The 12,564-nt window shown below is 49.8% G+C and overlaps 1 protein-coding gene across 2 annotated transcripts in view; it reads left to right on the top strand.

Moving 5' to 3' along the window:
• LOC134586948 (glutathione S-transferase 3-like) overlaps nucleotides 1-12,564 on the top strand; it is a 153,239-nt gene that overhangs the window by 19,951 nt on the left and 120,724 nt on the right. For both annotated transcript variants that reach the window (XM_063442918.1, XM_063442916.1), the window contains exon 6: nucleotides 11,980-12,111. In XM_063442918.1, the coding sequence (XP_063298988.1) occupies nucleotides 11,980-12,111 (132 nt within the window). The remainder of the gene's footprint in view (nucleotides 1-11,979; nucleotides 12,112-12,564) is intronic.

Here is a 12,564-nt window from a genome sequence, read left to right as displayed (position 1 = left end):
TCAATCGGGTACTCTTGGTCTTCTTCCACGGGACCGTGCGTCCTTGATAGGTGGGCAGGATCCCAGGCCCACAGGTGGCCTCGGGCTTAGTCTCTACCCAAACGCTATCTTTCCTTGTGACTACATATACTACACTTTATTTTACTTCTGTCCCCTACCACACTTCCTTCCCCATCACCCTTCAGACGTTTGACCGTTGACGACCCTCAGACACAGACCAGCACCAAACATGTCCCTGGCGCCAGCCAACCTCACTATAGTTTCCATCAACGCTCGAGGGCTGAATAAACCAGAGAAAAGGTTGAGTGCCCTGCGGGAATTTCAGTCCTCCCAGGGCCACCATAGTTTTTATCCAAGAAACACACTTTAGGGAAGGGATGCGGCCCAAGCTCCATAACCATCACTACCCCAAGGGATACTTTAGCGACTATCATGGGGGCAAGGCTAGAGGCACAGCAATCTTTTTTTTTTTTTTTGTGTAAATATATTTTTATTAGGTATTTTCAATTATTTTCAATTTTTAGCGCTAGCAAACAGTGCGGACGCGCAGGTCCCAAAGGGTAAGATCCAAAACTTTTAGATATACATTTGAACATGTAAGCACAAAGTGGTGACACGCAGGTCACGTATTGTCAACAATGGCGGTTACTTGTTGGACTCGCAGGTCCCATACACCCAAAGTAGTTAGCAGTTTTTTGCTATGATAAATTGGTAGATAGTGTGGACACGCAGGTCCCTTTGTACCCAGGGTTGGAGGTCTTAGTGAGGTACTACAAGTCCTATTCAAGCGTCGTTGCAGGTGCATGTGTTTGTCGACTTGGCTCGTTGGCCTGTGGACGGTATGCGGTGGTATGGTAGGGTTACCTGTGGGGCGGGTGCGGGGGCTAGCGAGGCTGTCAGGTTTCTGTGCGGCACAGCAGTCCAAGGCCTCATGCTTTGTGGGTCTCGTATCTGTCGCCTGTCGTGAGGTGTATGTTTGTAGGGTATGATAGTGTTGCATGGCTCGTAGACCAGTGTCGCAGTGGCCAGTTGGCCTGGGTACTATGTTTAGGTGTGTCTCAGGTGTCTGGGTTGGTGAGGGTCACTTCTAGTCTCGGGTCTCCTGCGCGTGTTTGTCGGTGATTGTGATTGATGGGTACACGGTGCTCGGACCGTGTCTGCTTCGCCACTTACTGCCGTGTGGCGTCATACCTGTTACGGTGCCGTGTGTGTGCGGCTGGGGTCCTACTTGTCAGTTCTGCCCTCGTGTGTGACCCCTTTCTGTGGGTAACGCTTCTGCGTGATGTTGTGGACCTGCGTGTGTCACTTTGTGTGCTGGTGGAAGTCGTAGTTGGTCGTACACCAGATCTAAGTGTTGGATAGTGTGGGCTGTAGCGGTGTGTGTGTGTGTGTGTAGTGTGTGAGGGTTTAGGGTGGGGGTTCTGTCTGTAGGGGGTCGGGTCTCTGTCGGGGTGTGTCATCGTCTGCAGTCACTTGGGCCTCATATCTGAGCCTATGTGCAAAGTCCGGTTTGGAAGTCGTCAGGAGCCAGTGTGTCCAGATTTCTAGGTACTTGTCGGAGGCGTTGGTGGCGCACATGTTGAGTTCTTCCACTGCTCTAAGTTCCTCCATTTGGGAGAACCAGGTCGTCAGTGGGGGCGTAACTGTCTGCTCCAGAACTGTGGGAGCACCTGTTTGGCTACGTTTAGGATTCGTATGGTTAGTGATTTCTTGTAGCGTGATCTGGGGGTCTGTGTGTGGTGTAGGAGCATGGCCTCGGGTAGGAAGGGTGGTGGTGCGTCGGAAAATGTTTGGAGGAGACCGTGTATGCCCTTCCAGAAGGGTCGGATTGCCTCACAGTCCCACCAGAGGTGAAGTGTAGTGCCTGGTGCAGTGTTGCATCTCCAGCAGAGTTCTGAGTGCTCTGGGTTAATGGCGTGGAGTGTGGTCGGGGTGCAGTACCAGTTTGTAAGGAGCTTAAATGCCGTTTCCTGTGTCTTGCTGAAGACTGAGCAGTGATGCGTTAAGTAACACATCTTCTCCCAGTCTCCCTCAGTGAATGTTTTGCCGAGTGTCTGTTCCCATGTCCCCTTGAACTTCGGTAGTTCTGTCGGGGTTTCCCTCTGAAGTGTGGAGTAGAGGAGGGAGATCCCGTGTGGTTGGGGGTCTGGGTCCATGCAAAGGCGTTCAAACGTGGTGGGGTTTCTCGTCAGGGCCGTGCCTCCTGGAAGTGTACGTACATAACTGCGTAGCTGACTGTATTTGAGGTGGTGCAATAGTGTGGGGGTGGTTCCCTCCATTAAGTCAGGGAGTGGTTTGCAGTCCGTCCCGTCAAGTAGGTGGTGTAGTTTGGGGTTGACATGGTGTAGCAGGTCTCTGAATGCGTTGGGGTCTGAGCCTGGTGGGAAGCTGTCGTTGTAAGTCAAAGGGAGGAGTGGGGACGGGTACGGCGCTAGTCTGTATCTTTTTGCCACCCTTCTCCACACCTGCAGCGTTGCCGCCGTGTAGGGAGAGCATTGTCCTCCCCTCCCCCCCCCCCCCCCCCACCTGCCATGGTAGCGTGGACAGTGGCCTCCCGGCCTCTGCTTCTTCCGCCTCTTTCCAAGGTTTGAGAACTTTCTCTTTGGACCACTCCATGACTCTCTGGAGGTGGCAAGATTCGTAGTACAGGGTAAGGTCTGGCATAGCCAGGCCTCCCCTGTCTTTAGGTAGCGTCAGCGTGGACATCCTGACTCTTGGCCTGCGTTGGTTCCAGACATATCTGCCCATTGCTTGTCTCAGGGTGGAGAAGAAGTGTCTGGGAACAATGGTCGGGAGGGCCTGCAGAAGGTAGAGTAAGCGCGGGAGAAAATTCATTTTTATAACTTGGATCCTGCCTAACCAGGAGATATGTGGGTGCGCCCAATCTGATAAGTCTCGTCTGAATCTATCCAATAATGGGGCAAAGTTTTCTTTGTAGATGTCTGTAGCCTTCTTGGTCAGCCACGTACCAAGGTATTGGATCTTGCGGCCCGCCCATTGGAACGTGTGGCTCTGTCTCAGTGGGACGGCCCTAGCTTCGGGTACGCTAATATTAAGGACATAGGACTTAGAAAAGTTGATTTTAAGGTTGGAGATTGCCCCGTACTCCCTGAACGCTCTCAAGATGTTTGGTAGCGTGATCTCAGGGTTGGTGACAAAAAACAAGAGGTCATCGGCGTATGCCGCTACCTTATGCTGTGTGCCACCCTTTGTAATGCCCCCTATATCCGCGTTGTGCCGCACATGGGCTAAAAATGGCTCGAGTGCCAGCACGAATAGTAGGGGGGACAGGGGGCATCCCTGCCTCGTGCCGTTTTGTATCGTTAGTGCTTGTGTCACAGCCCCGTTGACAATGACGTGTGCCGTGGGCCCGTCGTATAGTGCCTCAATCCAGTTTCTAAAGTGGGGTCCCAGTCCGATGTGATTCAGTGTATGGAACATGTATTGCCAGTTAACCCTGTCGAAGGCCTTCTCCGCGTCTGTGGACAGCAGGAGAAGGCCTCCGTCGCTGCCCCCCCGACCGTGAACAAGAGTCAGTGCCCTAACCGTGTTGTCCCTCGCCTCCCGGCCCATTACGAATCCCACCTGGTCCGGGTGTATCAGGTGTGGGACGTGTGTTTGGAGGCGTGTGGCAAGAATTTTCGCCAGTAATTTACCATCACTATTGATTAGTGAGATCGGTCTAAAATTACCGCAGTGTTCCCTGTCCTTGTCCCCTTTTGGAATGAGTGTGATGTGAGCGGTCAGTGCTTGTTTGGGGAGGCGATGTCCCTCTCGTAGTGTGTTTAGTGCGTCTAGCAGGGGGGTGTAGAGGTGTTCGGCGAACGTTGTGTAGTATTTCAGTGGTAACCCGTCTGGGCCTGGGCTTTTGCCTTTCTTTGTCATTTTAATGGCCAGGGCTAGTTCGTCCATTGAGATGGGTTCGTCCAGTTGGTTAGTGGCGTCGGTATCTATTGTCGGGAGGGGGTGTGACGTCAAGTAGTCAACGATTTTCGTCTTGAGATCGGCTTTCGCCTTGTCCGATTGGGGCTGTGGGAGGGCGTACAGGTCTGAGTAGTAGCCCCGTATTATGTCTGCGATTTTAGAGGGCAGGCGTTGCAGGGTGCCACTAGTGTCCCTCATTTTGTCTATATATGTCGTCTGTCTCTTTTTGGCGAGCATTCTGGCCAGTAGTCTCCCGCTCTTATTGCCATGGAGTAGGAAAAAGGCTTTGTCTGACCACATCTCTGTGGTGTTTCCTGTGGAGGAGGCTGGTCAATTCACGTCGCAGTTGCAGCAACGTTGCCTGGTGTGTCTGGTGTTGCGAAGTTTTATTGAGGGAATCGAAGGTTTGTATTTCTGTCAACAGTTCCTTCATACGGCAGTCAGTCTGTTTTCTGAGGGCAGCGCTCTGTCTGATAAAGTGTACGCGGACTACACTTTTGTGCGCCTCCCATCTAATGGTCGGCGATGTGTGTTCGGCCGTGTTCGTCTCGAAGTATTCCTTAAGTGTGTCTCCTATGTCAGCTGTCAGGTCCGGTCTGGTGAGAAGATAGTCGTTTAGTCTCCACTTAGTGAACCTCGGTCTGTAGAGAGGGGATGCGAGCGTCAGGGTCACGGGGGCGTGATCAGACCAAGTCGCTGTGCCGTGTTCCGCGCTACGAGTTAGTGGCAGGTGATAGTGCGTGGTAAAGATCTAATCCAGTCTAGTGTATGTGTTATGGGGGTGTGAGAAGAAGGTGTAGTCCTTCTCGTCGGGGTGGTGCGCCCTCCAGCAGTCTACCAACTTGTGGCGGGTCAGGAGTGAGTTGAGTTGGTTGAGTTGTTGTGTCGGTATGCGGGAGGTGCCGGAGGATGTGTCCCAGTGTGGGTGAAGTGCGACATTTAAGTCGCCCCCCACTATGAGGATCCCCTCCATGAAAGATTGCAGTTTTTTAAGTGTAGTTGCGAGGAATCGATGCTGCCCGTGGTTAGGAGCATAGATGTTCGCGATAGTATAAGTCTGGCCTGCTATTGTGCCCCTTATGAACAGGTATCTCCCTTCCCTGTCCGTCATCTGACCCCCCTCCACGAAAGGAATTCGTTTATTGATCAGAATAGCTGTGCCCCTGGATTTCCCTGTATGGTAGTCACTATAGTATCCTGTCGGGAAGTGGTGGTCAGTCAGTTTCAGTCTACACCCCTCTCTAAAATGTGTCTCTTGTATCAGTACAATGGATGCTCTGTGAGCGTGGAAGTCCCTCAGCGCCCCAGAGCGTCTCTCTGGTTTGTTGAGGCCTCTGGCGTTAATAGTGAGGACGGTGAGGTCGTCCGGTGTGAGAGCCATTTGCGCCGTAGTGGGGTGGTGTGTACGTCGGTGGGTCTATGTGTCCCGGTCCGGTCGAGGGTGTCAGGGAGTGGAACGTTGGGTGTGTCTGTCTATGTGGGGTCAGTGGGTGAGGAAACGGTGGGGATGGGAAGTGTATGTGTGTATGTGGACTTGTCCCCTGTGGGCGACAAGGAGGAGTCAGCGACGGGGAGTGGGAGGCCCGCGGCCACCTGTGGTCCGCGGGTGCCACTCACCTTTTTGTGAGTCGCTGTGTCCTACAAGGGTGTAGGAGGAGGTGAGGTGAGTCCGGGTGGGTCCAGCCCTCCCCGTGTCTATGTAGTCGGCAATTACCTGAGAGTAGTGTCTCGGTCCCTGTTCGTCGGGTCCCTGTGAGTTCCCTGGTCGGCTCTATATGTGAGGGTCGTGCTCATAGTATGATCCTCGTCTGTGTGTTTTCCGGGTCATGTGGCCATGGGCTGGCCGTGGGTGTCTGCCTTGAGAGTGGGCAGGTGAGAAACATCATAACTGTGCACAAAAACAAATGCAACAACATATAAACCTATACATATATAAACAGCATATTCCACATTACAGGAGTCCCTTCCAGAGTGTTCGGGCGGTTGCTCCCTGTCTCCCATCCCCCCCTCCCCCCTCCCCCAGGCGAGCATGACCCTAACTCTGTATGGTTCCCGGGTTCCCCATGGGGCAGTCCCCTCATCTCTAAGTCTCCCCAGGTGCTGAGGAGGGGTGTGTGGCGTGAGGGATGAGTCATCCGATGTCCGCGTGCTGCGGAGGTGGTGGTCAGGGCTGTTTTGTCAGTTCGCCTGTTGCGTCAACTCTCCCCCCCTGAGGGTCACAGGTGTTTTCGGGCTGTGGGTGATTGAGTGGGCCCCCCCGGCCTGCTCGCCCGGGTCATCACAGGCCTGCAGGGGCCCCAGCGGCGTGGCCCAGTCTGAGCTCCCCCCCCCCCCCCCCCCCCATGTGGCCAGAATAGGCCGTTCAACCTAGCCCTGTCTGCCCATGTGTGCCTCCTCCCCCCCCTGGGGGCTCCCCAGGCCCTCTGCTTGGTCAGTGAAAAGTGGCCTGGCGCCACGCTGGGAACCAGAGCAACAATAGTTGAGTAACCTGACCACCTCCCACCCCCCCACCCTCCCCCCCAGAAGTACTTCGGTTACCACATGTCGGCCGGTGTAGGCCTCAGAAAGTCAGTATACAGTTGCAGACCCGGATGAAGAGAGAGTCCCATGGGGTTTTACTTGCGGTTGTGCGTTGCATTCGCCTCCGGGCCGCTTAGGCTGCAGTCCCGGAGAGCCTGGTGGCCTGTTGGCGGGTTCCCCTGCTCCTGCAGGAAGGGGGTGGGGGCCCCCGAGTGTCGGAGTTCGCTATGTAGAAGGCAGCGGGGTCCGGCCAGGCCATGTGGATGGGAGGGAGTTGCAGTTCCACAAGTAGGTCAGATAAGTCCTCAGGTTGGCGGACCGTGAAGGTGCCCTCGGCAGTGATGGCTTGTAGCCCGGTCGGGAAGTTCCACCGATATCTAATCTTGTGAGCTTGGAGAGCTCTGGTAAGGGGCCTCATCGCCCTCCGGTAGGCCAGGGTAGCCGGGGATAGGTCAGGATAAAGCTGTACCTCCACCCCGTGTAGTACGATCTTCTCCATGCCGCGTGCTTTGCGCAGTATGTCCTCCTTGAGCTGGAAGTCTGCCAGGCAGCAGATCGCGTCCCTGGGGGGGGCCTCCGGTGGGCCTCTCGGTCGTAGTGCCCGGTGTGCTCTGATAAAATCAATCTTAGTGGCTGCAGGGCGGCCCAGTATTTTGTTAAATAGTTCTTTGAGAGTGTCCAGGATTGGTGCCGTTTGATCTGTATCCTCAGGGATGCCCCTTACCCTGATATTCTGTCGTCGGCCACGGTTATCCAAGTCCTCCAAATGTAGGGCCATTTGTTGCAACAGGCCCGTGTGGCTCCGCATGGTGTTCGTTGTGGCAGACTGAGTGGCCGTTAGGTGGTCACAGTCCGCTTCCAATTGTGCCACTTTGGTGTGTAGGCCTTGTATGTCCTCCCTGAGGGAGTGCAGCTCCGCTGTAATGGAGGTCCGCAGTTCGGAGTTAGCCTCCCTAAGGTCTTGCTTAGTCGGGAGCGCTCGGATGAGTTGCACCCAGTCTGGTTGGGAGTCCAGGGGTGCCTGGGTCGGCAAGGTTTGGCGGTCACCGCGTGGTGAGGCTGGGCGGGAGGCGCCAGATGCCTCTGAGCCGTTAGAGGCCTGAGATGCCGTGTCGGCGTGGGTTAGCAGGTATTGCCGCATGGAGGATGAAGTGGCACCTTTCGGTGTGTCGGCAGACTTGGCAGAGTGTGTTGCCCGGTGAGTTTTGCCCATGGTAGCTAGATTAGTGGTGCTGGAACGAGGATTTTAGCAGAGCCTGCGAGGGAGCTCCGGGTTTACGCCGCCATCTTCCTCGGCCTCCAAGCCACGCCCCAGGCACAGCAATCTTAATTAACAAGAAGGTACCGTTCAGAGGTGGAGGTTCAGACGGACAGGGAAGGCAGGTTCCTGTTCCTGAGTGCTGGGAGGACTTGCACCTTCACTAACCTTTATGCCACGAACCAAAGACACTATAGATTTTTCCCATATGCTCCACAAACTACAAAAATTTGCAGAAGCGGTTTTGATCCTAGGAGGGGACTTTAACCTTGCACTAGACCCAAAATGGGCTCTTCCTCAGGCACATCCCAAGTCCCCACCCAACATCTCTCGACGATCAAATCACTTCTAGCAAAGGCCATGCTAGTAGACTGCTGGAGAGCATTTCACCGTGACAAACAAGACTACACATTCTTCTCACACCCGCATAATACATGCACGTGCATAGACTATTTCTTCATGTCTCACTACCATATTCCCTTAGTACTACAAGCTGAACAGGGCACTGCTACATGGTCTGACCACGCCGCGGTGACTAATACACTCTCATCACCCCTTTATAAGTGGCGCCTTAACAAATATTTTCTTTCACAACAGACGTAATATCGGACATCGGCATAGTATTAAGAGAATATTTCACAACCACACACAGACCCAAACTTCCCCGACAATTCTTTGGGAAGCACACAAAAGTGGTCGCAATGCTTTCTCTTTTCGCGGAAATCCAACAGATAACCATAACAAAGATAAACCGCACCCCACACACAAAGCCAAATTACTACAGCGGAGGACGTAACTGACTACTGGTTCAGGCTCAGTACCATAGGGACACTCTGAGACATAAGGTGTCTTTCTCTCTACACGGGAACAAAAGCGGCAGGTTAGTGGCCCGGATGTTGAACAAACGCAGACGGGTGACATACATTGACCGTATAAGGGATAAACTCGACATTTTTCACCGACTTCATACGACAATACAAAACATGATACGGTTCTATTACTCAGATCTCTACTCTCTCCCGCAGCCCAAGTCACCGACGACGGACAGCTGCCTACTAGACTCTATCAACACATACCTTGCCGAACGCTCACTACCCTCCCTAGACAGTACCACGGGGGAAATGCTGAAATACCCTATCACTCCAGAAGAACTGGCCATAGCACTGTTATTACAAATGCTTTGCAGACGTCTTATATGCACCATTACTAGAAACATATAACGCAATTTGAAATGGTCACTGCTTCCCCAAGCAATCCCTGACTGCAGATTATGGCCAAGGAGGACAAGGTCTGAGCGCACAGTGGGAACTACATACCCATTTCATTGATAAATTGTGACCTTTAATTGATGGCCAAGACCCTCGCCTCCAGGCTATAGCCTCACATACCTACACTTGTGCACCCGGAAAAGGTTGGGTTTGTGATGGGGAGAGAGGCGAGAGACAACACAATACGTACCCTTACATTGATGCACGGACGGAGGGAGGGACCTGGAGGCCTTCTGCTATCCACGGACACGGAGAAGGCCTTCGATCGGGTCTGTTGGAAATACCTATTTTGGACATTAGCACATGTGGGGTTGGGTCCCAAGATGAGGGGATGGATAGAGGCCCTGTACGTGCAACCCACTGCGCAGGTGATGGTTAACGGTGCTCTGACCACGGTCTACGGTCTTCAGAGCCTTGTCTAATCTTAATTAACTTTTCCAACTCGTTCACTGTAAACGTAGACGTCCCAAAAGACAGGGCTGACATAATACGACAGAACTACAACTTTCAATGGGTCGACCATAAAATCAGATATGTGAGCATATAGCTAACATGGAAAGATGGAGATTTATTTAAAGAAAATTTCTCCCCGATGCTTGCTGCATTCTGTACGGAAATGCAGGAGTGGTCCTACCCACACATATCCTGGCTGTGTAGGATACAGGTGGCTAAGATTAACTTCCTTCCACGTCTGCTGTATGTATTCCAGACCATTCCCATATCTATTCCACTAACCTTTTTCATCTCTCTGCGCATGGCCCTGGGAGCTTATGTATGTAATGGCAAGAGACCCCGGCTAAAATACACTCTTACTTATGCAACCTAAGGATAGAGGTGGTCTGGCGATGCCGGATTTCTATCTTTACTACACGGCCTGCTATATCCTACGGGTGATGAAGTGGTCCAAACAAAATGTGCACAAATTATGGAAACAGGCAGAGGAGAAAGAGGCCGGTAAACCCATTGCTCAGTTGCCCTGGCTACCACCAGGAGAGGCAGGGAGGGTGGGGAACGGGTCCGTATTTGTCAGAGCTTCACTACAAGTGTGGCAGACAGTGATACAACCACTGACCTCATGGTTATCCCTGATGGAGGAAATACGGACAGTGGAAGACCTACAAGCTAAGGCAGCTGACACCCATCAATGCTACGTGAATACCTGGACACTGATAAACTACAGTATTGACAACACATGCCAGGACACCAACAACAATCTTGACAACTTCACACCCACCCGCCCCCCTGTCCCCTTTCTTTTTGTGATCTCACAGCTGCTAGTCAGATTACACACATGAGCCACTATGATGGGCCCTGAAGCCCATTTCCGTGGGCCTCTGATTGTACCGTATGCAATGTAAGGGAAGAGAATATCAAGACCCTGATATGTAACTGCTATTATTGCTGTTTTAGTAAATTGATCTGATTATGGGACCTGCAAGTCCATTTACGCTTGGGGCCTGCGTGCCTACATAAAAACTGTGGATCTGCAAGACTGCTTCACTTATCTTTACTTGTTTTACTCTGGACCTGCGAGTCCTGCAATACCTCTTTTTGTCAAAATGAAAACGTTATGACTGATAAAACAAAAAAAAACTGGCAATCCTACTGTTGATATTTCATATAAAGTGACACCCTATTTAGTAAAGTGGAAATAACACACCATATGTGGATAAAACCTTACAGGGTAATTTACCTATAGGGCAATCTTCAAAACTGTAGAATATGTAACAGAACTCCTCCCAGACCTCACAATGTATACAAACAAAAAAGAATCTACAGTAAAAGAGAACAAAAACTCAGAGTAGTACAGTAAAAAAAACTTTCTAGTGGTAATTTCAAGGGTGCACTCACAAACGTATGTTGATTGTTGGCATATCAAGTGTTGTTGAGGATTCTGTATCATCTCTAAAAGAGAATAGGCATGTAGGAGAAAGTGTATAAAACAGAACAAATAAGTGTAGACCGTTTTAAAAGCTGTATTTTGCTTTGGAGTATGGAGATTAACCTGTGGGCTACAATTGATGGAAGATACCTTTTTAGATTTTAAAATGGCTGAATATCACTTACATTTTGTAAGGGTTATCTAGTAAAGCGCAAAATACAGCTTTTAAACCGTTTACACTTATTTGTTCTTTTTTATACTTTCTCCTACATGCCTATTCTCTTGTTGAAGATTCTGTATCATCTCTAAAACACTTGATATGCCTACAATCAACATTGTAGACGGTTTAAAAGCTGTATTTTGCGCTTTACTAGATAACCCTTACCTTTTAGATTTTGATATGGCTGAATATCACTTAAATTTTGTAAGGGTTATCTAGTAAAGCGCAAAATACAGCTTTTAAACCGTCTACAATGTTGATTGTAGGCATATCAAGTGTTTTAGAGATGATACAGAATCCTCAACAAGAGAATAGGCATGTAGGAGAAAGTATAAAAAAGAACAAATAAGTGTAAACGGTTTAAAAGCTGTATTTTGCGCTTTATTAGATAACCCTTACAAAATGTAAGTGATATTCAGCCATTTTAAAATCTAAAAAGGTATCTTCCATCAATTGTAGCCCACAGGTTAATCTCCATACTCCAAAGCAAAATACAGCTTTTAAACCGTCTACACTTCTTTGTTCTGTTTTATGCTTTCTCCTACATGCCTATTCTTGTGTTGAGGTTTCTGTATCATCTCTAAAACACTTGGTACGCCTACAATCAATATACGTTTGTGAGTGCAACCTTGAAACTACCACTAGAAAGTGTGTTTTTAGTGTACTACTGAGTTTTGTTTTTGTTTTTTCTTTTCCTGTAGATTCCTTTTTGTTTGTCTACTGGTTGTTGAGTAGTTTAGTCCCCATACTGGTGTAGTCAGCGTGGATCCAGTGTTCTGTTTACCAATAATTTTAAAGTTTCTTGGGAAAAAATGTGTTGGGGAATTTTTTCTTTTCTTTCTTTATGCGATGCTGAACCAATGTACCTGTGTAATTAAATGTAAGAAAACCTGTGTCCATGTTGCAGGTGTTACAAGATCATGGAGAGAACTTTCTAGTTGGCAATCAGTTTAGCTGGGCAGATGTGCAATTATTGGAGGCAATCTTAATGGTGGAGGAAATATCTGCTGACATCCTATCGGAGTTCCCTCTGCTCCAGGTATGCTATGCTTAAAACCTATTTTTTGGAAATGTATAAAATGGCCATGGTCGTAGTGAAATTCTAGAGATGACAGAGAAAATGCTTATATGCAAAATATTGCATTATCTCAATAGTCCCCACACACCCAATAACAAATTATTAATATAATTTTAACAGTATTCAGTATGCCTTCCTGGGACTTATCAGCTAAAACAGAACTTTTATTTTACCATGATTAACGTTTCAGTTTAAAAATCATAAGTTTTCATCAGGACAATTACATGTTAGAATCATATATATATATACACACACACACACACACCCCATAAAGCAATGTACTCCTTCCCCACCAGAATTTAGCAATGCAATCAAAACCAAGGAAGCAGGAAACGTGGGTATCACTTACAGAAAAAGAAAGTGACTGACTCCCTTATACAACTTGTCTAATATATCAATACCCAGTAATTCTAA

This window comes from Pelobates fuscus, chromosome 2 (assembly GCF_036172605.1).
Source record: "Pelobates fuscus isolate aPelFus1 chromosome 2, aPelFus1.pri, whole genome shotgun sequence".
Classification (NCBI taxonomy): Eukaryota; Metazoa; Chordata; class Amphibia; order Anura; family Pelobatidae; genus Pelobates; species Pelobates fuscus.
This window is presented reverse-complemented; position numbering and strand designations above follow the sequence as displayed.